At 42.7% G+C, this 27,625-nt stretch overlaps 1 protein-coding gene across 1 annotated transcript; it reads right to left on the minus strand.

Moving 5' to 3' along the window:
* Positions 1–760: 760 nt before the first annotated feature.
* atp8b3 (ATPase phospholipid transporting 8B3) lies at positions 761–27,059 on the minus strand. The gene is made up of 29 exons (XM_069680628.1): positions 27,035–27,059; positions 26,631–26,722; positions 26,371–26,484; positions 24,889–24,987; positions 24,241–24,302; positions 22,963–23,035; positions 22,274–22,344; positions 19,945–20,036; positions 19,649–19,807; positions 18,581–18,669; positions 18,302–18,495; positions 17,997–18,205; positions 16,117–16,148; positions 15,761–15,917; positions 15,402–15,590; positions 15,139–15,251; positions 12,559–12,726; positions 12,220–12,331; positions 12,023–12,098; positions 11,820–11,943; positions 10,075–10,261; positions 9,708–9,931; positions 9,520–9,603; positions 9,211–9,435; positions 8,895–9,033; positions 8,535–8,665; positions 6,969–7,130; positions 1,028–1,155; positions 761–923 (listed from the first exon to the last, which is right to left on the minus strand). Exons 1-29 carry the CDS (start codon positions 27,057–27,059, stop codon positions 761–763), a joined length of 3,693 nt encoding a protein of 1,230 aa, XP_069536729.1.
* Positions 27,060–27,625: the final 566 nt, after the last annotated feature.

Consider the following 27,625-nt stretch of genomic DNA (forward strand, 5'->3'; position numbering starts at 1 on the left):
TTGTGCCATGCAATCATCTTTTTTGTCAGTCAGAATTTCAAGCTCTCACCTGAAACAAGCATAATCTAAAAAGGTGAAATGTGAAGTCAGGTTCACTCTGCATTACTCACACAAGGACAATCATTGATTCTGTCTTTTTTGGAAGAAAATCATTTTTATGGCATCTGAGAAAGTAAAGAGACACCAAAGATTTGATGTTTTCGTTGGGACGGTACCAGACAAACGCCGGCCTCATTCACCACCCAAGTAGCCACTGATTCTGCTTCTTCTCCCGACTCACCTCCTTTGTGTCTGCCTCTCTCTCTCTCTCTCTCATCCTCTCTCTACGCCGGCACACGGAAGCAACAAGGGCGAAAAGAACGGCAATAAATCTGACAACAGAACAGCACATAGCCTTATTATCCGAGCCCCGTCCTGCACACACAAGGCCGTCATAAAGAAAACAAACGCAGCCTATGAAAAAAAACAACAACAAGGCTTTTCTTATTCTCCGCCTCTACCTCCCCCCCTCTCCTGTAGTCTCCTTCATTCCTCGGCCAAAGGTATTCCCTGATGGCCAGCCATTTCAGAGAGCAGCTCGGCCTGATCATACGGCAAACTAATGAATTGAAAAATGAATCGATGCAGACAGAGAGAGCGGGGCCTTGACCCCTCCTGAAGGTGAAACTCAAGACGCTCGGCAGTAGATACTCAGGTCTTCCAGGCCCAGGTCTATATTTTTTGCACAGATGTTGGAGGCCTGCAGGGAGACATGTCATTGTTACTCTTTGCCTGAGCCTAGAGTCTGTGTTTCTCTGACCAACAGGAGAGGCGGGCGAGATGTCTGGACGTGCTCTTTGTTCTGCTGGGAGCTCTTCCTCTGATCAATAACTGAGAACCAAGCGACAACAACACGATCGGGCAGCCGGCCAACTACATTACAGCTGCATATGAAAAGCAGAATGTAAGAGGAGCACATGGAACCCACTGGAGATGGGGACACAAAGGCCTCATAACAGCAGCAGCGGCAGCAGCAGCAGCAGCACACCTCTCCCTCCCCGGTTCTGCCCGTGCTGGCAGAGCAACAGTGCCCCCTGCTGTCGAGAGCAGAGACCTGAATCCAGCAGAGAAAAGGGGGCTCGGAGAGGAGGAGAGGGAGGGAAGAGCCACTAGATGCTGAGGAGAAGTCACGGCACAACACATTCACGGCCCTCGCAGCTCTTTGAAGGCAGATCAATAGCTAACCATTATCCTATTGTTGTTCCTCATCCAACCAGCACTGGTGAAGCCGGAGGAGGGGGGATGGTTGAAGCGAACGCTGAAAACGCAGGGATTTAGCAAAGGCAGGGATTAATTTAGCCAATCCAAATGTTACAGAATCCACAACATACAGAAGACACACAGAGAGGGGATAGACAAGTATCAGTGCTGACACAGACACATTCGAGGTTCACATTATTTCTTTGGGAGGCTTCATATTCTGTCACTTTTTCATTCCATTTGCAAAAAAAAAAAAGGCTCTCAACAGATGTGATTCAAACCAAATCTCCTGGTTATTCCCACACAAGGGTTATCAGTAGCTAACCCGAAGCTAACCACCACACTCAGCTGTCAAAATGCTACAATAATTAGTGCCAATGCTTACTGCCTTAATGCGAATCAAAGAATATGGTACTAGGGTTCACACACAGCTACAGTGCGCCCCACTGACGACGGGCGGTGTGTGCCATAGCAACCAACAATCAGCTTTTAACTGAATTAAAATATACTTTTGTAGTAAAAAAAAGAAAAAAAGAATCAGATTTTAAGGCATACAATAACCAAACCTCAAACGACAAAGATACCACACACACAGTATGTGTCACAAACACACAAGAAAATGTCTCCAACACATAAAGGACACATTTTGAAGCAGAAGAAAAATCTCTCATTCTCTCTTTGGTTCTCTACCTCCTCTGTCCCTCTAACCCCCATTGCCCCCCCCCCTCTCTCTTTCTCTCTTCCTCTCTATATTGATGCGGGTATTTAATTAGTACCATAGACACAAAGTTTCTATTTCTTGTAACTATTGTGCTCTGTCGTGCATAAGTAAGGCACCTTGTTGATAAATCAAAAACAAAAAAGGAAGGACTTTTTAAAAGGATTAAAAAAAAAAGAGGGATGCAAGGACCGAGGCCAACGAAGGATGTATTTTTTTTTTTGCATTCTGTGTGAATACAGACTCGGACGAGACATTTACCATGTGAAGGAGAGACAAAAAAGAAAAACAGGGAGCTGCTGAAGAGAAGAATAAATGACGGACGCTCGCTCTCTTTTGGCATCTCATGTCAGAACTGTGGTAACTCTCAGCCCCCTTTCAGCTGAGCCCCGAGAAACGGGGCCAAACGGAGGGGGGGGACAAAACACGACCTCCAAATGTCCTGGCTGATTCAGTGTGTTTTAGCGGAGGGCGGGCGGGGGGAAAAAGCTCGGGACTCAATAGTTATCTGTATGGTCTTAAAAATGCAACTGTAGCATTTCCAACAATGTAGTCAGATTAGCGGTGCAGATTAGATAAGCGATGGTCATTGTAGAGGAGTGGACTGAGAGGTACTGACTAACTCCACATTGCTGTAAGCAGTGAGGTAACGTCGCCAAAGGATGATGAGCTAAAATCGATTTGTGGTATACAGTTCAGTGAGCTTAGGTAGATAGCTAGATTCAGCGCTAGGTATTAGGCTGACAAAATGACATTTGTTTGTAGTGAGAACCAATGTGGCTACCTCACTAAGCTGAGTGGTTTGTGAAACCGCCACTAATACCAAAGATACTGCAGCCTACCGGTCCCAAACTGCCTAGGGGGGGACACACAAAGCATAAAATAAAAGAAAAAAGAAAAAAAAAAAGAAGCCCCCCCTCTTTGCCCAAAACTGTTACACACACACTGACAATATAACACACACACACACACACACACACACACACGTTTGTACTAACAGCGCAGTCAGACTGCATCGTGCCACATAGGAGGAGGTGGCTACCTTGCAGACAGAGTTGAGTGCCTTTTCCCTTCAACCACGGGTGGGACTGCACTGGACACACACACATTCACAAACATGCACGCACACTCAGACAATGCACCCATAATTGGATGGACAGAAAGGGGGGCCAAAGAGAGGGACACAGAGTGGGGGCTGTGTCAGCATTTTCTCCCATATTGACTTTCCATCTTGATACACTAGAATACAAGCACTTTATCATGTAGAAAGTCTATAAAACATTTTCTATACACTATTTATTTGAAACAAAATTATATGTTACTCCTTAATCTGTCAGTCTTTGTTACTGTATCGTTGATCTTCTAGTAGCTCACAGCTTTTCGTGCTTTTTACTTTTCTTTCTCTCCGCCCAGGCGTGCTCGGACTCTCAGCCACTTTACCTCTCTCACATCAGAGATATTTTTGTGAAACAGAGAACGAGGGGGGTAAAAAAGGGGCCGAGGCTCCGAGCGCTCGGAGGGCTGTAGTTGTAAAAAATCTAACCACGAAATGTCTCTCTCTTTTTTATCTCCACTGCGTGCAAGCACAGAGGCTGCACTAGAGAAGTGTGGAAGACTCACAGACAGATTATAGACACAAATTCTCTCCTCCCTCCACTTCGTCTGTCCAGCCGACCTCTCCCCCTGGCTAGTGCTAAGACTCGGTAGGCGTGTGTTGACAATTAATTCTGAAATACCTCAAAAACCTTTCATGTAAACTTTATGTAATTTAGACTGAAAATAATACTGCTAATGATAACAATGATTATGAAACTATGATACTATGATAGTTAGTTTTGGAACTTGTGACTTGAAGCTTTATACTGTTAAATTCCTTTTATTTGTTTGCTCATTTTTCTCGTACGTTCTCTCGTTTGTTTTTGCTACGGCATGTACTTACTGTTTTCATAAAGGAAAAGACATTGTGAATGTTTCTGTGGAGGGTTACATGAGAAAAGAAGAGACAGAAGAGAAGAGCAAGAGTAGAGAGAGAGAGAGGGGCAGGAGCTACTCACGTCAGATGTGTAGTTCAAAGCTCTCTCCGAGGCGGGTACACTTAAAGGAAAAAAAACAAGGGAAAAAAACAAAGAAAGAAATGACAAAAACATGATTTTGGCTGAATTCCAAACCAAAAATTTGATGTTATACCAAAGGAGGAAAACCTTTTACTCATTGTTAGCTTTCTTCTGCCTTTAAGTTGTCTTTTCTCTGAAAAAAAAAAACATTTTCACAGTTACTTTTGAAGGTTCCTGGGTGTGTTCAAGTGCTCCTGATGTTCTTAGAATATTAAAGACCAGCACCTCCTATTGAAAAGAAGGTGCGCCTTTTTTTTTTTGTGCATGGATATTGTATAACTGTATAGAAACCAACAGGAATGACCTGTGATTTTGTGGGGAGAGGAGGAGGATGGAAAGACTTGGGAGTGGGTGGAGAAGGGGTGGGGGATATTTTGGTTATCAAAACAAAAAAAAAGGTGGGGAGGATTTGGGTTTTAGGCGTTGGAGGGGTCCTTGTTTTTAGAATTTCCGTCACTGTTGGATTCACTGGTTGTGTGCATGTGTTGTTGCAACCCTTCCCCTTTCCCCATGTTTCTTTGATGTATATAAATCCAGACAGTAGGGGGCAGTGTGTGCTGGGGGAGGTCAAACTCCTCTCCTCCCAATCAATAGCATTCAATCTTCATTCCTCAGCTTGCGGTCTGCACTCGGGTCCTGAAATGTGTGTCTTGCTTTTCCAAAGACGGGCTGTTTACTTGGAGTTAATCAGAGGGACACACACAGGCGCGAGCGGCCTTGAATATACCTGTATGTTTGTCTACATGCTTTTCTTCAATCTGTGTATGTGTGTTCATTTGTACCAATGTGGAAGACAAAGTGTTTCTTTTTTATGTTCCTTTGCTATGGGTTGCAATATTTGTCATGCAAAAATTTGAAACCATTTCTTACTGACTGACCGACCAACCAACCGCAGAACCACTCGGCAACCGATGAATCCGACGTGAAATGTCGTCCGCATTTGCTGTCAAACAGCATCCGTGTGTGACATTTCAGCGTGGGATCGAAGGTTGCCGGTGGGACTGATGTAGACACCCCCAGTCACACTGTGCTCTCCCTCTTCTGTTACCTGTTAATCAATCAGAACCAAGTGTCTTTGTGATGGTAGAAGACAATCAGTTTCAAAACAAGAAAAAAGGTAGAAAGAGGGCAGGCCAGTGGGGAGGAGGAAGGGGAGGACGGAAGAACAAAATCAAGGGAAAAGAGGCTCTCTGAGGAGTGACGAGCTGTAGTGCCCGACCGCCAAACGACTGCCCGACGACCCTCGAACGCATCCATCCTCCATCCATCGCAGCCTAATCTGACTCGCTTACACACAAACATTTTAAATTCACTCCCCCCTCTCGTCCCCCCGTCACTTTCCACCCACCCGTACTCCCACTGCCACAATGTAGTGCACTGCAGGAGTAGAAAACGACACCTGTGGTGCAAAGACCATGTTTCCCATCACCCACCACGATTTCCTGCTAATCTAATGATGATGTAACCAGCCGCGAGGAATAAAAAATGGCTCCGGTTGGTGGCTTTTGCACAGAGAACTATGCAAACACCTGACCCCCCCAATCTTAATCGTTGCTGCTGGGTCAGAGTGTACAACCCTCAACCCCCCTTTGTCCCCTCTCCCTCCTCAAACATTAAGACACTCCCGCTCACACATTGACCTCCATGACCTTTCCCATTCCCCGCTCCCTCCCTCCCCTCGAGCCTAGAGCAGGCGGAGAGGCCCCCCGGTCACTCTGGGTACAGTAGAGAGTGGCTGGGGGAGAGAAGAGCACTACAGCGCCCCGTGTTTCACCAGACTGATGTCACACAGCTTTACACAAATGCCCCAAACTGCCATTGACATCAAAATGGAGTCCATGTTGATGTTTGCTAGCCGATCCTCCCCCGCTCATGGCTCCATTGCTCTACAATGTTGGACTGTCTTTGTTCCCCAGCGCCAAGGAAGGGCCACAATCAATGCAAAGACACCTACATTGTACTTACCTAAGTTTACAAAGTCGTCTGGAGATGGTGGCTTATATTGCACTCGGACAGACAGACAGACACACAAACAGACACAGGCACATGCTGGAGAGGGTGAGTCTGCCTTTTGAGAGTGTTTGCTGAAACCAAAGATGAAATCAGAGGTACGACAATCTGGCTACCAAACCTAGAAGACAATGTTCAGCTCTCTGGGCTGCTCTACGGGTCCTGTGATTTTACCGGCCATGTGGACATTCCACCAATTGCACTTAAACACACACACACACGAACACACACACACCCTGGTGTAAACTCCCACACACTCACGTCCACCCACACAGAAACGAGGGATAAACCCACTCTCAATGTCTGGTCAGAAAGCCTCTTTTCCCTCCTCCCACTGCAGAAGCCGGAGAGCCTGTGGAGGACTTTTAGTTTCACTCTAGTTGAGACTTTTGAGAAGGAAAAAAATCTGAGTAATAACTGTTACAGAAAAATAAAAACTTAAAAGGATAATATGGGTAAAAATTGCGTGTTTTGAAATAAATTAACAAATAAAACAATTGTAAAACAAAGCGGTGCTGTCGGTTTATTGTGTCGGTTTGATCTTCAAAGGAAATCCCGGGTGACCGCCGGAGATGGAAATTAGATTTTTACCAAGAGTCTGAAACAACAAAGATCTCAGCTGTGCCTGCAGAGGTAAACTGTCTGTATAAAGACAAAGGAAAAGACTTATAGTTCATCATGTATTTTATAACTGTACAAAGCATGAGCATGAAAATTAGCAACAAAAAATGTTTGAAGTACAGACATTAATGAAACATGTAATCAATTCTATGCTGCTTTCTATTCAATCAAATGTAAGATCCTTGGATTCATCAGGTTGAGTTAGAAGTCATTCTGTGCATCATTTTCTCGTATTGTCCTTCATGTGGGATATTACTTGCAGTCACCTTCTCAGCCACCGTCGGCACCGTGCTGCGGATGCAGGTCCCCGACGTGATGAGGCGTCCAGTTCCGGCTCCCTGAGAGAGAGCGTACGAGGAGCGACGCAGAGATGTTCCTCTTCTCAGCTTTGACCTGAGCTCCACCAGCTGACAGGAGGCACTGTGGACCTACGAGACAGCAAGGTAAGAGTTAGGCAAGGAGGGTGGATTATATGCACGGCCAGGCACAGGGGAGAAAGCTACGTCACATGAGGTGGGACAAAAAGTTGTGTTTTGACAACTGAGTAACGGTAACTTAAAAGCAATCTGCAGTGCAGTCGGTGCTGACCCGGCCTGTTTCGACCCCGGCCTATATTTCCCCGTTCTGGGGTCCCAGCTTTCAAATAATGATGGATCCCGGTCGGTTCCGGGTCGTACATTTCCGTGTCTCTTTGGGTTTCGGTACGAGATTTGGGACCCTTGGAGACCTCTTGTTTCTTTGCATGGTTTTTTGTTTTGTTTTTTAATATACAAATGAAACATGGTTAACTTGGTGAGTGGGGAAAGAAGGATTTCACAACAGATGAAAGAAGTAGGTCAAAAGCTTTACCTCAAACAGATCAGAAGTAGCATCAAATGCCAACTCAGTTTCAGCATTAATGGTGCTCACAATGAATATTTTCATTTTCAGGTGAGTTTTACAGTCAGAACTCATTAGGATGCAAACAACTGAAGATTTTTTTTTTAAAAGAAAAATCAGGGTTCCCACTCTTTTTACGTAATATATCATTTACTGGTAGGCCTAGTACTGACACATTTAACCCCAGTTTTATTCCTCCTTTTTTTGCAGGTTTCACGATGAAGTGTCTCAAGCCCCTTTTACACTGCCAGTTCAAGGCGGGATTATTACACCTGTTATGTTCTGTCTTCTGTGTAAAACGCACGGAGGCGCAATGATGGAGCGAAGTCGTTCATTAAGCCTACATCTATCCAAGTTACACCTGAAAGGACTTAGCAATGTATTGAAAAAAAAAAAAGATTATAAAATTCAAGTGTCATACTTTTCTATCGTCTTTCAGTTGGTTGGAAAGCGTCTAAAGGCAGCGATCTTACATCACTCGCAGGACTCGATTGTGAATGTGACAGCTCTGGGAGCTCTGACTGGAGTTGAAGCGGCAAACTTGTGCTGAGCGTGGGGCTAAATTAAATTTAAATTTTCCAGGACAACATGAAATTATTTCCAGGATATTTGGTCATTTTAATTAATTTCCAGGTGTTTCCAGGACTGGAAAACTAGTCTCTAAATTTCTAGATTTTCCAGGTTTTCCAGGACGTGTGGGAACCCTGAAAATACTGAAATATTCTTTGACTGCTGGATTTTTCTCTAGAGCACCTGCATAAGGCGAATGCTGTTTGTTTGACCTCTTATGAAACTGCAAATGAATATATGTGAAGGAGCCATGCTGCTATTTTGTCTGAGCTGTCCTATCAATTAAAATTTCTTTACTAATTTCTACTTGTGTTTAAAATGTTTTTATTTGTAGTTTTTATTCTATATACATTTTTCTCTTTCTTAGTTAAAGAATGTCTCACCTTGTGTTTGTCAGGGACGGTGAGGATGACATTGAGAGCCAGTGCAATCATAGAGGGCAGAACAGCCGTCCAGGCGGTGAGCAGAGCTGTGAGCCACACAACGGGATCGATGAAGGCCTTATCCGACACGCCTAAAGGAAAGCACACACAGATGATGACAGATCATCAGATAAAAAAATACATTCAATAATCACAAACATTTCATTGAATATTAGACATTTCTTCCGTGTTTTGTTGTATGTTTTGTATCCAGCAGTTCCTACAGTAATGGGTGTTAAAAAGGCTGAAGCCAGGATCAACATCACTCAAGTGACGGACAAAGAAAAGATTAAGCATGCACTGAGATGAGAGGAAGTGTACCCATAAAGTAATAGTCGACGGGTGATCTCTCAAACAGTTTGGTGCTGTGGGTGAACTTGGAGCAGATGAAGAAAAACACCACAGAGACGCACACGGCTGCTATGTTGAACTTTGTCCAGTATCTGGTCAGCAGCACGATCTGAGAGACAAACACAAACACTTCAACCAAATAGTAAAGTTCATCTGGAAAAGGAAAAGGTAAACAAGAATAAGAAATAATATTCAATTGAATTTTACTTTATTAAGCTATGATAATAAGAATCTTAGACATTGACTTGTTATTCAGATTGTCTGTGGTCAAAAGTGTGATCCTGACCTCAATGTTGGCAGTGAACATGGCAGCCATGGCCACAGTGACTGCCATTGTCTGGAAGTCAAAGGCTGTGTTGTAAAAGACTCCAAACGGGATGAAGAAGAGGACAAGCGATGCGTAGACAGCATACAGCAGCGACAAGAAGAGCATGAGCGGGCTAGAGAGCTCCTGTCTCTGTCCAGACTTGTACAGCTCCGGCCACTTCAGGCTGCTTTCTGCACTCACGTCCTACGACAGCAAGAAGCAGGATGAAGACTCAAAACTTTAATATTCTAATGTTCCGATTTTTGAGTTTATAAAAACATCCATCACCTGCTCAAAGAAAGCCAGGCACATGACTGGGGCGGCTGTGTAAAAGACAGTGTAGAAGGCGATGAACCATGTCTCATACAGAGACTGCAAAAGAGAAATAACAGAGGAGTAAATACAGGATGTATGCTCCATGTTGTTTATGTTACTTTAATTATTTGTGTCATTGATATTCATCCAGTTTGTCTTACCTGAGCACTGAAGCCATTGAAGCAACCAAACCATATGTGCACAAGAGCAAAGCCACAAGTCTTAAACAGGAAGTAGCGCAAGAAGATGGATATGCGCCTGTAAGACCAGCGGCCGTGGACCAGCAGCAGCCTCTGCAGGAATCTAAACTGGGACAAAGCAAAGTCTGCGTTCTGCACAGCCTGACCGCCCTCCACTCCTGCTATCCCCACACCAACATGAGCCGCTGATGTCGGGGAAAGATATGGATCAAACAAGAGAGAAAACAGAGTAAAGTGATTAGTAGGTTTTTAATATTCAGAGCTACAAACACACATTTTCTCATTCTGTTCTTTTCTTTCTGTCATCTTTTCAATGAACATGACTCACTCTTGATCATGTTCACATCATTGGCACCGTCCCCGATGGACATGGTGACCGAGTTGGTGTGTTTTCTGACCAACGCCACGATGTCCGCTTTCTGTCCAGGTGTCACACGACAGCAAAGCACCGAGTGACACTGTTCTGCAAGGCTCATGAATGTGGACCCCCACTCTGGCCTCTGGTCAAGCTCTGCCTGGAAAACAACATCATCAACATAATCAAAGAACTCCGATTAGGAGATACTTGTATAAAATAACCACACTTACTAACACCTTTGCTTTTGCAAAAATGAAAGATTTCACGCCTCGTTTTACGAAATCTTGTTTTGATGCATTTTTTTTAGTTCTGCTAGTATATTCTTTTAGGGCCGCTGTTATTAATAATTTTACGATAACAATGGGTCAGATGACTGTAAAACGTGAAGGGGGTCATTTGTAGTGACAAACCAACCAACTATTTGTCCCTGGATTTGAAGTTCATCTCAGACCTGTGGTGTCGATTATGCTACTTTTTTTGTCTTTTAAGAGAGTAAATTAAAGCAATTTGAAGACCTCCAGGAAATTACAAGCTTTTTTTTCTCCTTACAATTATTTTTACATTTTGTAGTCAAAACAATTCATTGAATATTCATGGAAAAAAACAGCCCTGGTTTTAGCTTTTTGTTTTGGTTTTGCTCTTTTGATCAGTCTCTCATCTGTCATCAGCAATTGCTTTAGATGCAGTTGACAGCGGTTTAAAGGGGAAAAACGTTAAAAAAAAAAAAAATACCATAAACAGCATACACTAATTTAGCAATTAGCTGGTGGACAGAGTGGAGCATGTAGCAGCTAAGGACACTAGAACCAAACAACAGAACCAAATAGAGATTGATTATTGTCAAATCATTACACACAAACACAACTCAAAATAAGATGCTAATGTGTCTTTTTATCTTCTAAATGTGTCAATATGCAACTGTTTAGTTTAGTTTTCCGTATCAACTAAAGTAAGCATTGTGTATAGCTTGTTTCCCACATAAAAACTATTATTGGAGGCAAAAGAAAAAACTAATTAATGTCTAAAAAGTTACTTTCTAAAGCCCTATCACAATGTAAACAGTAGCACAACCTTGCAGTTCCTCTTTCCCATCCCATTCAGCGCAGTGTTTCAGGATACAGATTCCTCTGCAAACTGTACGACACCAGCTGTAGTGGCAGCTTAAGATAAAAACCTCCTTTGCCTCTCTGACAGGACGTGAAGTTTCCGACTCATGCTCTCAAAAAGGCAAACTTCCATATAATCCAAAGACGAAACATTCAGACGATTTACTGCACAGAAATCTACTGTTGATTAAAAAAAATGAACTGTTCCTATTACTATCAACTTATTCTATAAGTTGCCTTACTGTAGAGCCGACGGTCAGAAAAAATGTTCCCTGTCCTGCCGAGTTGAATACCGTCTCCTGCTAAACGTGTACCAACAAGTGCCCACATGGCACTTTTACTACAATTAGCTGTGCTTTACGACAACAGGATCAATTTGTTGATCTATATCAATCCGCTACATAAACAAAAATCATATTAATATGAGATAAAGATCAAATATTATTGAAAGATGCCCATCAAAAGTAAAGACTACATCACTTACAACAACAAAATTATTCAAATGAGACAAAATATGTTAAACCTGATTTTCTCTGTGGCTCTAACACCAGCTATTCAGCCTCGTGAAAGCTATATGAGTAAGTTATTTCCTGTGTGTCCGGTGCTTACCAGCTCAGGCCCAGTGAGGACCACTGCCGTCTTTGTTCCTGTCGTCTCCTTGTCTACAGCCCACAGCTCCGTCTGTCTGGCCTTCAAGAAACTGACCCCGGGGTCTGGGGACTGAAGTATCTGTCTGCAGGGGCAAACGCACAAAGATCAATGACAACAAGGGGAGCGTATGTGTGTGTTTGTGTATTTTTATCATTGCTAACCTCAGCTCCTGCCATTCCAGTAACCTGGTATCAGGATCCAGTAGTTTGCAAGAATATCCGATATTCACTGCCGTCTCTGTGAGGGCGAAGAGAGAGAGGGATTGGAAGAGAAAGAGAGGAGACAGAGCAAAGTGAGGCTATAACAGAACAGACAAAACTTCACGTTTGCAACATCTTGCCACAGTATGTTAAAATACCTTTTTTGTCCCCAGTCAGTACCCATACTTTAATTCCAGCTTGTTTTAACAGAGCAATCGTCTCAGGAACGCCCTCCTGAAGCCGATCCTCTATCGCTGTCACCCCCACAAGCTACAAAACAAGTTAGCAAGTTAGTATTCCCGCAGGATATTGGATGTACAACAAAGCAGCATAACAGTCACAAGGTAACAAGTGATGATGAGTGACATCTACCGCAGAGCATAAAAAAATGCATAGGACTCCCAACACATTTATTCCACACATTATTGGTCATGCTGAGGTCAATGATCAGCTATACCACGATAATAAATATGTAACAACATATAGCCAGAGCGCACCTGCAGCTCCCTCTCCATCTGATCATACAGCTTCTCCAGCAGTGCATCGCGGTCACAGGTTGTCATGGCAGCAGACTGGGCCAGGGTTTTACTCCACTGCTCCCATGAGGCCTCAGGAACGGATCGAACCGCAACACACAAGGTCCTCAGACAGGCCTGGGCAAACAACTGACAGAAGAGAAGTTAACAAATGATTTGATGGGCTGCACATTATCTAGTGAGTGATGTAACAGGCAGAAGTGAAGATTTGAGAGATAAATGTATTAGTCTAGATTTAGGTACCAGCTTTATCAAATATGTGTAAATACAATTATTTAAAGAATTTGCCTTATTTTTTTCATTGCTCTCAGTGTTCTTTGAGAGGGATGTGTCTTGACAGTGCATGATGATATGTTCATAAGTGTATGTCTTGTTGTTACAGGGTTATTGACAGTGTATGACTGGTGTTAACTGTTCATCACAGTGATAGCCTGCGGGAATAAACTGTGGTGTCTGGCTGTTTAGGCCTACAGTTCACTGTGTGTGCCAACCAGAGGGGAAAAGCTGGACCATGTTGAGTCTAAGTGGATGACAGGTCTGCAGTGATGTTTCTGCCCGTCTGCCGACTTGGGTCATGTGTAAGTCCTGAGTGGGCCGGAGGTTGGCTGGTTCAGGAGGTTGAACCTCCACTGAGCCTTATTGATGGAGGAGTGCATGCTTCATCGGTATCAGGAAGACCTAACGAGGAGCTTTATCCATTCTCACATGGAACGTTTTACTGGTTCTGAAAAACTCAGATGATTAATAGTGTGTAGGAGCTTTGAAGATCACATCTGAAATGTTTAAATGGATTGTCATGAAATGTGCCACTTTAATGTCCCTGAGGATAAATCTAATAACTATCTCCATCATCAGGTTTATACTTTATTACTTCAGTGTATGATCAAATAAATGTAATAGCTTTCCTAACTACCAAAGATGCTAACACACTAAGCTAACATAGTGAACATGCTTAAGGTAACACCTGGGGGGTGTACTACGAAGCAGGATTTCAGCTTATCGAGGTTACTTCAGGGTTAACTCCGGGCTTTTCAGTACTTCAGGTGCTCCGGAGCAGATTATGTATGAGATAAACCTGAGATCAACCTGTAGGCTACTAAACACACTATCTGACCAATCAGGTCTCTTGATTCAGGGGCTTTGAGAGCTGATCGTGAGAGGGAGGAGGGGGAGAGAGCGGTAAAACACTTCCGCTTTACCATCTGATATTCATGAAGATATTCATCATGCTTTACTGATGTACATCTACAACAGAGATAGATAAAAGCACTGAAGCCTGAAGTACTTTTGTACTTGTTGATTTGAAAGTAAGTAATTGTGGTTTTATATTTATTTTTATTTGCTCTATAAGTCCATTTGACACAGCTGAGGCTTAAAGTCTAAATCTGTCATTAACGCAACAAAAATAAATCTGTGCAAAGTATTAATCTAATGTAATACACAGGTGTTATAATACATATATTGTGCTCTAATGATGTAGCAGTGATATTATAGACTTCATTTGTGCATTTACACAGTATGTCATTTTTTTGCCCGCTGCAGGTGAGAGGATTTTAGTATGAATTAACATCGTCCTATCTTTCTACTATAATAGTTTGCTCTTGCCCTTTATAGGTGAACACACACATATACCCCTTTCCCACCTAATTGTAGCGTGTTGACACAGGGTTTTCAGACCCCGGCACACCCGCTTATAGATGCAGATGATGTCTTTTCCCATTGCCAGTGAAGTATACTCCTTTCGGTCTGTTTTCTGCTGGGTCAGTCTGATGTCACAAACGCGGCAGAGACAGTGTTAGTAAACAGTGACGATGTTACGGTGGTTAGGTCTTTATTGTATCTATTACTCATTCAGTCTGTTTATCAAACTCAGCACAGACAAATTTGGAGCGCTGCTCGGGCAGAGATGGGCGGAATTTGTAGCGAGATGACAAGGAGTCGCAGAAGATACCATCGGAGCATAGCATCGCGGGAAAGGGGGCGGAGATTAGCGTGTCGTCACGGGTTTGGTGTTCCTATCAATGCCAATCGGAGCTGAGGCGATAATTACCCGGGTCTACTGCAGAGTCATGTGACCCGGGTCTGAATGCTGATTGTAGCCTCTCCCATTATGCAAAAAAACGGGTGTTAGTGGGTTTTTTGAACAGTGGGAAAGCGGCTATAGAAACCCTGGGTTGTCTTATAGAGTTGATAACCAGCATCTTGTGATGCCGCTTAGCTTGATTGTCTTTGTCAGGTCAAGAGAAGTCAGATCAGGAAAAGATAGCTTGGGTATGTTGAACTCGCTTCGTAGTATAGGCCCCTGCTCAGCATCAGCATATTTGCATTGTTATAACTGGGATGTTTTTTCATGGGCACTACAGCGCCTCACAGAGCGCAAACATGGCTATAAAATCTCCTTTACTGGATTTCTACATTTTCACAAGTGTGTGATTTCTGACTGCTTCATAATGAAATGGAAACTAACACAGTTTGTTACACATAGAAGGCTCAATAACAATAACAACAAAAATTGATTGTTCAGTAGAAACTCCAGTTCACCTCCAAAGCTCTTTCAGTCATTTCCTGATATGGACAGTCCTTCTGCAGCCTCTCAAAGATCACTATGTCCGCCCCTTTACAGTACAGCTTTAACCCACCCTCTGGCTCCCGCACTGCAATAAAAGACAAAACCAATACGGGAAACTTATCAAGTGGAGAAGTCGACATGGGAGAACTTAGCATAAAGGTGATTTAAAAGGATTACAGATGTTCCTAATATTGAAGATTTGTGGTTTGTTAGCATTAAGAGGGCCTCCTCTCACCCAGGACAGACATGCGTCTCCTCGTGCTGGTAAAGTCCAGCAGTGCCAGCAGCTGATATTGCCGAGTCACACCCAGCTCAGAGACAACAATAAAGTCTCTTGTCCTGGAAAGAAAGACCCAGCCCAGCTCCCTGGCAGCACCCACAAGAGCCTCCTCGTCTGGGGACGCAGCCTGGTACACCGGAGCCTCTGGAAGAATGCAGTCAACACAAAAGGTTAAGAATGACATGTTGTCTAGCTCAAATATCGCACTAGTGTTCTCTGATGTTGAAAAATGTTATCAGATGGAGGTTGAGAACCAAACTTTGATCTGAACCACAATAAAAAAATACACACACAAACAAGCACACAGACACAACCTTCCTTCCACTCTGCCATGACGGTGTGACATAAAGAGAGCGCTGTGAGAAACTGTCTGCTGAGCGCACACCGCTGTCCTCTCAGCTTCTCCAGCAGGCCGGGAGCAGACATGTACAGACCACCACAGGAGTATGAATTCCAGCTTAAGTCCATTGGCTGCAAATATACAGGGAAAGAGATGGTACTCATTGTATATGTTTCCTACCACTGACTACCTAACATGAAAAGAGTCTAAGGCTGATGGCAGCAAGAATTATAGCATGAAACAGGCAAACAGACAGAAATATAGCAGAAATACACAACAAATAAGGGATGAAAAGGAAAATAAAGGTCATAGATGCAGATTCAATGGTACCTCTGTGTCCTCTGCCCTGACTGATGCGTCGCCTGTGAAAGTAGAGAAATTATTTTACATAATGAATCACAAAAAAACATCTGAAATGAAGGTAAAGCACATTACTAGTAGAGAAAACGTGGGCTGAACCACGAAGTGATTCAGACATAGGACATATGGTTGAGGTGATTCTGACAAGGTTTCAGTTACAGTTCTTCTTCAGTGGGCAGAGCTGTCGTTAAATATTTAGTAGATGGACGAGTGGCTGTTGGATATGAACACCTTAAGTGTCTCCTGTTGTCTCGCTCTTGAGGAACGAGTTGTTTTTAAATCCAAGGTTTATGTGAGGACGACTCCCCAGAGGGATCTTTGTTATGCTAAATGTTATGCTACATATTAATTCACTTACCAGTTCATGTTTCTTTCATTTAAAGTGATAATCCCAAAGATCAGCAGTATAAAGTATTATTATGGACTATGGTATCTGGTGCAACATTCGCGGAAAAAAATGACAAGCAGCGCCCAGTTAGTGACGCGTTTTCTATCACGCAGCAGTGGTTGGTCTGCCAGAGAGGGTAGGCGGAGCTAAGCGGCTGCTTTTCCGGTCTCTGCAAGTGTTGCGAGTAAACAGTAATCTACTATGGCTGAACAAACAAAGAAAAGATCGATGACTACAGATACAACTTCAAAAATAAGTGAAATCCAAAGAAAAAGAAACAAATTCAACGCTCAGATGAAGGCGAACAGTCTAAAAAGGAAAGCCACCGTCAGCGAGGAAAATCAAGAGTTACAACCGTGACAAAGGGAGACAACGGTAGATGTCTGGCAAAATTGAAATCTGTTATCTCACATGCTGAGCTAGAGATGCTTATTCATGCTTTTATTTCTTCCCGGCTTAATTACTGCAATTCCCTTTTCACCTGCCTCAGTAAGTCCTCCCTTGCCTGTCTACAACTGATCCAAAACGCTGTCGCTAGTCTATTGACTCGGACCAGCGGGACAACTCACTTCACACCCATCTTATTCTCTCTACACTGGTTCCCAACAAAATTCAGAAATTCATTTTAAAAGCCTTCTTTTTGTCTACAAAGCACTGAACAACCAAGCACCCAAATACATTGCTGACCTGCTCCATCCGTATATCCCAACAGATCCCTCAGGTCCTCTGACCAGGGCCTACTTGTTGTTCCTTGTGTACAACAAAAGGTGATTGCGGATGTCTTTGAATGCTTTAAAAGCAATTAAAGACATCTCAATTTGGCTTTTGACCATGTAACATAATTTTGTATAATTGCATTTTCTATTCTGAGTTTTTGTTCATTTTTTTGATTGTTGCTGTTGTTGATTTTTTGCACTGTGATTTCTTGTGAGGCACTTTGTGACCTTGCTCTTTGAAAGGTGCTGTAACAAATCCACTTTTCTTACTTACTATAAGCCAGTGAGGCAACTCTAATATAAGGATTCTTATAAAGTGGAAAAAGAAAGAATATATATTATTTGAGTTAACTATGTAGACAAAGAATACTTTGATTTCATGGTCAAAGCAGTCAAAGAAATCTGTTATTTTGTGCTTTAGTCGACAGTCTACTTCCTGTCGACACAGCTGAACAATTTGTTTAAAGTCCTGTACAGATGCAGTTCCAGCGCAGGTTGAATTCTGAATTCGATGTTATTTCTTGGACAAGACAGAGAGAGTCATTTCCAGCTACTTCTACAGCCAATGAAACTTTGTAATCTAAAGCTTATTGAACTACACTGGGTGAGTGTAAATAATGTAAAGTAAACGTAATGTAGTAAATGTAATGTAGTGTAACTAATATTGCAGTGACACTTTAATCTTTAACATTAAAAATTAGTTCATCAGATGAAAAAATCTGAAGATGTGTTCAGTGCATTGTCACCATAGATCTCTCCAGCCACACAGCACTGTCTGAAGAGCAGAAGGTTCTGGGTCAGTGTCCCAGTTTTGTCACTCAGCAGGTATCCCACTTGGCCGAGCTCTTCATTCAGTGAGGTATTTCTGGCCTGGGCCGGTCTGTCTGCCTGCTGCCAATACATCTCCAAATCCCAGCCAATAAACTTGCTGTGGATCGTGTGGATCACCTCAAACCTGTGGACACACACACATGGAGGACACATATACAGTTAGATTATAAACACAAATACCGTTATAATAAGTATGTGCAGTGTTGTACACGACACTGACGTGATGTAGAGAGCTATGGGCATGGCCGGGCTGAGCAGAATGATGTAGCTCCAGAAGATGAGGAACGCAGTGTACACAGGATTGTTGTTTACCACCAGAGCAGACAGAACTTCTGTTCGGCTCATGACCCGACTCGAAAACACGCCGCAGCCTATGGCAAGGAGCAGAGCTGCCAGCAGCACGGACAGGACAATCTAGAGATCAGAAACACAGACACACAGTTTATATCAACTCCATAAGTCGCCTCACTCTTGTCCCCACTGCCCTTTACTCACTCACCCCCAACACAACTTTGTTGAAAACTTTTTCCGTTCGAGTCGTCTTCACCCTCAGCTTCCCGCAGTTCCTCAGGATCTTGGTGTCCGCGCCTGGTACAAAACAGACAACTGTTAAAATGCTATCGCTGCGGCGACTCGGCCAGGCGAGTTGGGAGACCATCACGCTGACTGTGAAAGTTCAAGCCCTCGTGTCAGTAAGTATCTGCTGACGTGCCCTTGAGCAAGATGCTGAATCCCAACCGCTTCCTGGGGTGTCTGACCCCGCTGCCAAGAGGTCAGAGGGAAGAGAGTACTTCCCTTGCAGGGATCAATAAAGTATCACATTATGTTTCCAGTGATGTTGTCTCAGTCTCACATAGACGGCTGAAAGCTGCATGTGGAAAAAGGACAAATACTGAGAATGTGCTCTTAACAACTTAATCTAACTACAACAACACGTCAACTTTGATCACTCATATTTAAAAGTAGACTCTTGCTTGGTGTTTCACGAGGGTGACAGCTATGATCAGGCTGAACTGGGGTCACACTGATAGGCAGTCTCTGATGAATGGTATAAAACCCATCTGTGGATGAATTTGATCTATTGATCTGCTCCACCAGATCTGAAAGGGTCACAGGAGTGAGATCCATGACACCTTTGCCTGGTCCAGTAATATCCGATCAATGATTACTTAAAGGACAGGAGGCGGCTGTAATCAGGCCGATGTTAACAGACTCACAGCTGCAAGAGTTAAGTACTGCTCATAATTAGCAGTATAATGTATTCCACATGATAAAATGTGTCATTGAAACAACTGGAGGCCACAGCAGAAGGTGAAATGAGGATATGTGGCCTGGACAGAAATACATTTTGCAGCAGTTTATTCTCTGTTGTCATACACATCTATCGGGCATGTATCAGGACCTGTCTTCCTCCAGTTTGCCTTAATGTCATTTTCAAACTCATCAGACTTGTTTAATATGGCTAGTGCCAATTGTATGGAGAAAAAATGTATCATCATACCCCTCACCAAAATCCTTCAACAGAAAACCAGGCTGAATTTAACTGAATAAATTCTTCTACATGTACCGGTGTATATGGTCAAGCCGTAGGCAAACTCTGTATTGCGTAGGACTGTTCCTCTCAGGAGTACGTGCTCGTTGTCCAGCAGAAGACACTCTCCTCGCCAGTGCAGCTGGCCTCTGAAGGTGTACAGGCGGTTGTTGGGCTCCTCACAGTTCACCACACCTGTAAAATAAAAGTTACATTTGCTCTTATTTTGGACATGTGTGTCATTCAGCAAAAAAAAGTGTACTTTCTTAGTCTTTTCTCTTCTTTCTCAAACACATCTGAATTTGTATTCTTGAGAGAAAACATGTATTCACCATCAAAGGCAGCGAGCGTCTCCTCTGAGGGGTGAGAGGTCAGCTGGTTGTGTGTTGCACTGAGCGCCTGCCGGTACTTGAGGTTTGTCTCTCTGGGTGAAGAAAAGACAACACATACAAGTTGTATCAGCACTGAACACTTGATCCATTCATCAGAAATACATGTGAGGAGACAAGGCAGCGTGCAGTTTGCATGTATAAAAAGAGGAAAAGAGAATATTTTCCTTGTTAGAGAATTAGGTATTCCATATCGTTCAATGGTTTTGAGTAGGGATGCACAATATCGGATTTTTTGCCGATATCCGATATTTTCCAATATTTTTCCGATATTTTTTAGCGATTTCGATACCAATATATTAGGCACATGTTTTTCCATCTAACTGCAGAGAACATCAAGTCTCCCCTGTATTGGAATTAATATCATGCCTACTCTTATTGTAGTGGCCATAAACTGCCTTACATCCTTCTTCACGCTTGATGGAAGGGGCCTTGTACAAAAGGTTACGTGTCTGATAACTCATGTTTCTGAGCGCACCTGAATGCAGCATCCTCCCGAAACACGGCAGTGAGGGAGACATGCCTGGACTTGTTTACTGCACCTACTACAGCGACATAAGTTATCGCCGACGGACTCTTTTTATCGTGTGTGCGTCCAGGAATATGTAAGTTAGTTTTGCACTGATGTTTATGTTACACTCTATTAGCGTCGGCTTTGGCAGCGAGTGTATTTTTTGGTTTGATGTTGTTAAGTCAGGTAAAATGACGAAATGAAGAGTGAGCTAACTGTTAGCCAGTTAAGAGTAAGAATAAAGCTTTATAAGGGAATCATCGAGCATTTAGGCATAATTAAAGCTTTGTTTTGTCGGTGGAAAATATTGGCAGAAAAATGACCTATCTGCTAATGCCGATAAGTAAGTTTTCAAGCCATAATCTGCAGATACTGATAACGTGCCGATGATATCGTGCATCCCTAGTTTAGAGCAGGGGTCTCAAACTCATCAGAGAGGGAGGAAATTAAAAATTGGGTCTAAGTCGAGGGCCGAACGGGGCCAACATTTTTATCTGATTAATTATGACAAATTATTCATACAGAAATATTAACTAAACTGCTCCTAAGACACCTTAAAGAATTCAGAACAAACCGAGAGTATTGAAAAAAGGAAAGAGAGATCAGATTTCAAATAAAAGACACATCAGCATCATTCATTTGTTTGTCTCCCTCTCTATCAGCAGTTTTTCACTGAGCCATTTCCACAGAAAAAGTTTTATCACAGGCAATTAAAAATTATCTCAAGATTTGTTTTTTATTGACAACACTGTCAAGCTAAATAAGAATATTTAAATGTGATCAATCTTGTTCATTCCATCGCATTGGAGTTCTATCAGCCCTATTTGGATGTTTACAGGTGCTCTTTCCACGTCAATTTCAAACAGATTACTGAGCCGTTCTAATTAACATTTCTGAGCATGTGCCAAGTGTGCTCAGTTTATCATTTTGCTGATAAACTGAGCACACTTGACACTAAATTCATCTGGCAAAATGTGCAGTTGGGAACACAGCAGCGGAGACCTGGTTTGTTATTGATTTGTGAAGCTCTCACTGCATCATACGTGTCCATGATCACACGGTCCGTCCCTGAAGCTTGAGGGACAGCGGAGTGAGACGTTACCTCGCACAAAAATGCCAACTCACACAGCCGGTGCTTGAAGGTCTTGATTGGCGCGCCCGCTGTTGCAGTGCATTCTGGGATTTGTAGTATTGATAGTGTGCGCGCTGTATATTGGCGGGCCAATTATGATAGACATTTGATATTATCTCATGGGCCAGATATAATTGGCCAAATACATTCCTCTCAACCACGGGTGTCAAAGTCAAGGGCCTTGAGTTTGACACTTTTTTCATAACATATAGGCTCATTAATAACCATTACTTCTCCATAAACTGAAAGGCACTCTTAACTATGCCAAGAGTGTATTGTACACCTTTACCCTTTAAAGAAAGGAAAGGTCCCTGTGACTGTCCCTGAGTCTATGAATGATGTCAGACCTTTAAAGGTGACAAGGTTTTTGCAGTGCAGGCCAGATGGCTCCAGAAGACGGAGGCGCTTGGGCCTCCAAAATCAATATCACCTTTTAAATCACCTCTTAAAACTTTATATTAATACTATTACTTCTTATATTATATATTGTTAAACTATAACTATAAACATTTTTGCAGTTGTAGTAGTTGTTTTTCTGTTTTTCAAATAGTTTTGAAGTATAGTATAAAAAATGCACTGCTTCTACTGAGGTAATCCCTTAAAAAGTTGATAGAAACAATACAACTTACCCATCGATATCTGCTGTCTCCACATAACACAGACTGTGAGGCTCTGAACTGCACAAGAGGAGAAGGTCAGCCTGGAAAGAGAGAGAGAGAACAGAAAAATAAAGAGAGAAGGATGCTGTAGGATACAAACAGGGCTGAAGAGGTCTTAAATTAAATATTTGAAAAGCTTAGCTGCCACATGCAGCATTTCTGAAATGTTCCACTTTCTAAACAAGACTAGGTCTAAACCAAATATGTGGCTGACTGCATCAGGTCAATGTGCGCTTTTGTGGGCAGTGTGTTACAAGGACTGTCCTTATGAGGCCGATGACAACGTGTTTGAAAGCAGGTGCGCACTGCTGACGTAGGTGAGGACAGCGGAGGAGCAGCGGAGGAGCAGCCCCGCCTACTCCCCGAACAAAGTATCCAGAGCCGTATAGACAGAGAGTCACGTCGGTGGAGGTCCAATATGCTCCATGATCCGCCATTGCAATGTCACAACTGTCTCTCTCTGCCCTGAAAGTACTGTCACTCACTCAGTCAGTCAGTCATCAGATACAGACCCATGTGTACAGTAGGGCTGACCCCAGCGGTCAGCCAAAAGTATTTGGTGCTGATTGATGCAATCCTGCGCAACAATGATTAATCACACTCTTTGTTTTTTTATAGTAATGTTGATTTTTGTGTTTAGTAAAATAAAAAGAACTCACAGGGATGACTTGGTCTTTATGGATCCTCAGTACATCTCCCACACACAGATCCTTCCACTGTGCTGTGCTGAACCTGAGGACAGACCAGTAGGGACCGTATGGAAACAATAATCGATGGCTTTCTTCGCTGAAATGTCTTCTGGTGCAAATCTCATAAATATACAATGCTACCATGCATACATACATACCCAATAATTGTGTTTTTCTTAGATCAAGTAATGTTTTACTAGATTTCACATCGAGAACACAATCAGTAAAACAAATGCAAACAAATATCCACAAACATATTTTAAAAAGTATGACTGAAACGTTCAAAAGAATATGCCTAAAAAGCAAGGTTTCAGTCATAATAAGCAAGGTATCATGCTAATTTCAAGCTTCATAGTTCACTTTGTGATACCTGTGGAGTAGCTTAGCATAATTTACTGTTTAAACAAGACTAGGTCTAAACCCAGTATGTGGCTGACCGCATCAGGTCAATGTGCTCTTTTGTGGGCAACACTGGAAGCGTGGCGTGGCGACTCAGTCAGCTCTGTCCCTTTAAGAAAGCCCGCCCCTACAAGCCCGCTTTCTTCTGATTGGCCAGCTCTCCGAAGCCTGCTGAGGCTGCACTTTGTGACATCACAAAGTGCAGCGTGTAGAAAAAAACTGTGTGAAACCTAGTGTTCACAGCAGCCTGCAGACTGAGCTGAGAAGCCTGGGGATTATTCCAACATACTTTTACCTACAGATTTGAAACTTCACCCACATTTGGTATAGACATCCAACATTGTAGCATTATATATATATACATATATATATATGTATATATATGTCTTAAAATGCATAATACCCCTTTTTAAGGTTTTCTAAAGCTGTGAAAGATTTGTTTTCATCAAGAATAAAAGTTTAGAAATCAGAAATGCTAGTTTTCTCTTTAAATGAACATTTATACATGTGACTATATCAGTGGTTTACAGTTTTGATTCAGAGGCAAGCCTTTAAATCAAATCATATGTTAGTGCTAAATCACGAAGTGAGAATCCAAGTCTCAGAAACAGACTGAAAGCAAAGTATCTCTGAAGACAGGAGAAGATGTGAACAAGAGGTTGGTCATAGTTCATGTCTTACGGTGTGTGTAGAAAACGCTGCGTGTGTGTGTTTCTGCTCTGCTCTAATGCACAAAGGGACCATCTAGGGATTCACTCATTCACACTTCATTAGAGCTTCATTAGAGGGCTGTTTCAAACTGGAACTGTGCTGAGTCCGGAGAGAATAACCCACTGTCTTTGTCCTCACCTCTGGGCGATGAGTACGTCACAGGGTCGGGAGTTAATCACAGAGTCACTGCGTCTCCTCGCCTGAATCAGGGATGGAGAGAGAGAGAGAGACGCCAAAAAAGAAAGAAAGAGAGAGGAGAAAGAGAGAGATTGAGAAGCGGGACAAGGATGGAGAGGAAGAGTGATAGACGGGGAGTGTGTGAGAGGGAGTGAGGGTGGCCATGAGAGGTTGAACGGGAGAAAGGAGAAGGGAGAAACGCCATTATGGGGCTCTACAGTGACACCAGCTGGGAGATTTACGCCCTCCACTAAATGATTAGTCAATAGAGAGGGGTCAAGCAAGCGTTTCACCCAGAGCTGTTAACGACCGTAACTCAGTGATGCACTTAACCAGAGAAGTCTCCATGCAAAACATCACGCCTGCATTTAAAAGGAAAAGCTTTAATGATAGGAGAGAAAATTAATGCTACTGGGATGACTGGTTTTGTCAGTGAAGAGAGGACAAGGAGTCAATGAGGACAATGAAGGAGAGAAAAGAGTGCGTACATGCTTAAGTGCCAGGTGCATAAATGCATCCTGAGGCCGGTCGTATATTCATGATTAAGCTCATGCATTTGAGTGTGAGCGGGGAATGGTGGGGGGGCTATGAAGTGAGTGGTGGTCTCACCATGTCGTTGGCAAGGTCTTTCAGCCCTCTCACAGAGAGTACGGCAAGCAGCGGGATGATGGTGATGTACCAGGGGATGGATGAGATGGCAGGGACACACTGGAAACATGGATACACACAGAAGGAGAGGAAACATACAGTATGAAACTCATGGATGCACAAAGCACTTCCAAAGTAATCCTTACTCTGCTTAAAAAACTAAAAGTGGACCTTAGATTGAAATCATTTTCTAATGAATAGTAATTATAATGTCAAAGATTTTCATGTAAATAAATGTCTGTTTAGTCACTATCACCGAACAAGGCACAACAGTGGTGATTGAGTCTATGGCCCACTGATGAAAGCCTTTGCATTTGCAGTATAAAGTATTATTATGGACTGGGTGTCTGTGGCGACATTCGCGGAAAAAATCACAAGCGACGCCCAGTTAGTGACGCGTTTTCCATCACCCAGCTTTGGTTGGTCTGCCAGAGAGGGTAGGCGGAGCTAAGCGGCTGCTTTTCTGGTCCCTGCAAGTGTTGCGAGTAAACAGTAATCTACTATGGCTGAACAAACAAAGGCAAGGTCGATGACTGCAGATACAACTTCAAAAAAAATTGACGCTCAGATGAAGGCAATCAGTCTAAAAATGAAAGCGTTACAACCGGAGCCAACCGTGGACGTCACACATGCGACACTGTCTGGATATCAGGTAAGTTTGCTCCAGCAATTAGCGTTTATCACAATAGGTGCCGCCAAAGAGAACGAAACTGAAATCTTTGAGATTACAACTTTAAATAAGACACGTGATGCTCGAATGTACCAATGTGATCCCCTCCAAGATGAATTCATGATGCCACAGTGATTATGGCAACATGGCTTTTCTAAACATTTATAGTTTTTAAATATTTTAAGGTTTTGTTTTTAAACTTCATGCCATCCCTTCTTTGCACACTTATAAACGTTATCTCTATTGGATGACTGAAAATGGAGAAGTTGACCTACATTTTGAGGGTCCAAAAATACAAATCCCGTTTTGAATAAGTGGATTGACTGTATTACCCCAATACCAGCAGACTTTGTGTGACGCCACAAACTACTCGTACTCTTTTCCCCTCTTTTGGGACACAATATAAATGTAAACTCCCCTAGTTCTTATGTATAAAGTTACAGCTTTAATCCTTGTGTGTGATGTAAGCATATGTACGAAGATGTATGTATAAACTGTTTACAGTAAGTAAAAGCACGCATGGGTATGCATGTTGAATGCTGGCTGGTAGGGTGAATATTGACGTGTTTTTTATATAAATGTAAGTTTAACAGGATAAAATGTTATCTCAAAGAGGAACAGGATATGTAGATCGCAGTGTAAGGAGAATATAAAAGTAAGAGACTCTAGACAATGTTGCTTTCTCCCACTTTCTGATCATAGACTGTATATATATATTTTTTTGCTTTTTCGAACATTATATTGAGTATAAAGCTGAGAAGAGCTGATCTGACCTGCAACACCATCATGAGGAGGAAGTAGAGATTGGCCACTCGCTGAAACTGTTCAAACAGCGTCAGGGGCAGGAAAGTCAGGGGGGAGTACTTGTAGCTGCGCAGCACATTGTCCTGGCAACGAACAAGAAAAGAGAGACAGAGAAGCACAAGGGAGAAATACATATCAACACAGTCACCTGTTTTGTCTTTGCTTGAGCTTGCAAACAGGTGTTGTGTTACCATGTGGAGAGAAGGAAGTCGACCTGCGACAGACTCACCGCGTATCGCCCCCAGCGGAAGCACAGAAAGGACTTCTTCTGTTTGTGTTTGTGGTGATGGCGGCTGTTTGCTCGCACCTCCCATGTGAGGCCTGTCAGACACAGGGGAGCTCTTAGAGACCATTGAAACACAATGATTTAATGTATAATTTACATCAGCAGACCACAGATGAATGCAGTCATCACAAAGGGATTCTCTTATAGCCCATTCAGAGCATCAAAAGGGCAAAAAATACTCCAATGGCATCTGCTGCAGGACTTTCATTTTGACATTTTAGTCTAGATAAAAGATAAGACGAAAAAACACTGAACTCCTGTCGCCTTTGAATGCATCACAGTAAACCCAGTGAGATACAGAGACAGTGAGCAGCAGGTGAAGAAAAGGGAGATGAAAAGAGACGTACCAGATTCAACACTCTCCTTGGCCATGATGCTGATGGGACTCAGACGTCTAGAGACACTGGTTATACTAAACAACAGAGACAACAGAGTGAACTGGCTGCTTATGTCCACCTCTCAGATTGTCTTGTAACTCATTAAACTGTGTTACCATGCTCACCTTAACTATAGCACAACATACACATGGTTATAAATGACGGCAGCTGATCTAAACAAACTCTCCTGCTAGCTTTAGCTATGCTAAATAAACTCTGTATTTGCCACTTTAAAAAAAAAAAGAAAATGTTACTAAGGTGATTTGAAGGCAACACAAGGTTTGTTTTCTATATGATGAAACACTGAGAAATGTACCAACTCTTCGGGCTGAATCTCTGCTGGAAGCCGCATGAGCAATCCTGGTGAGAGAGAACAGAAGTGGATCAGATCCACCTGCATCAAACAACATGGAAAAATGTGCAGATTAACGTAATCGATATCATGTCAGACTATATTTTAACTGCTTCTGAATCCTGCTAGTGAAGCTATTAATAGAAGCTTAGTTGTTGAAGTTAATAATAAGCAGAAGTTATAAATAATCCATATAAAACAGAAAGAGT

The sequence above is a fragment of the Semicossyphus pulcher genome, unplaced genomic scaffold (assembly GCF_022749685.1).
Source record: "Semicossyphus pulcher isolate SPU_LCO1_2020_fin unplaced genomic scaffold, fSemPul1.0.p SCAF_4, whole genome shotgun sequence".
In the NCBI taxonomy this organism is placed as follows: Eukaryota; Metazoa; Chordata; class Actinopteri; order Labriformes; family Labridae; genus Semicossyphus; species Semicossyphus pulcher.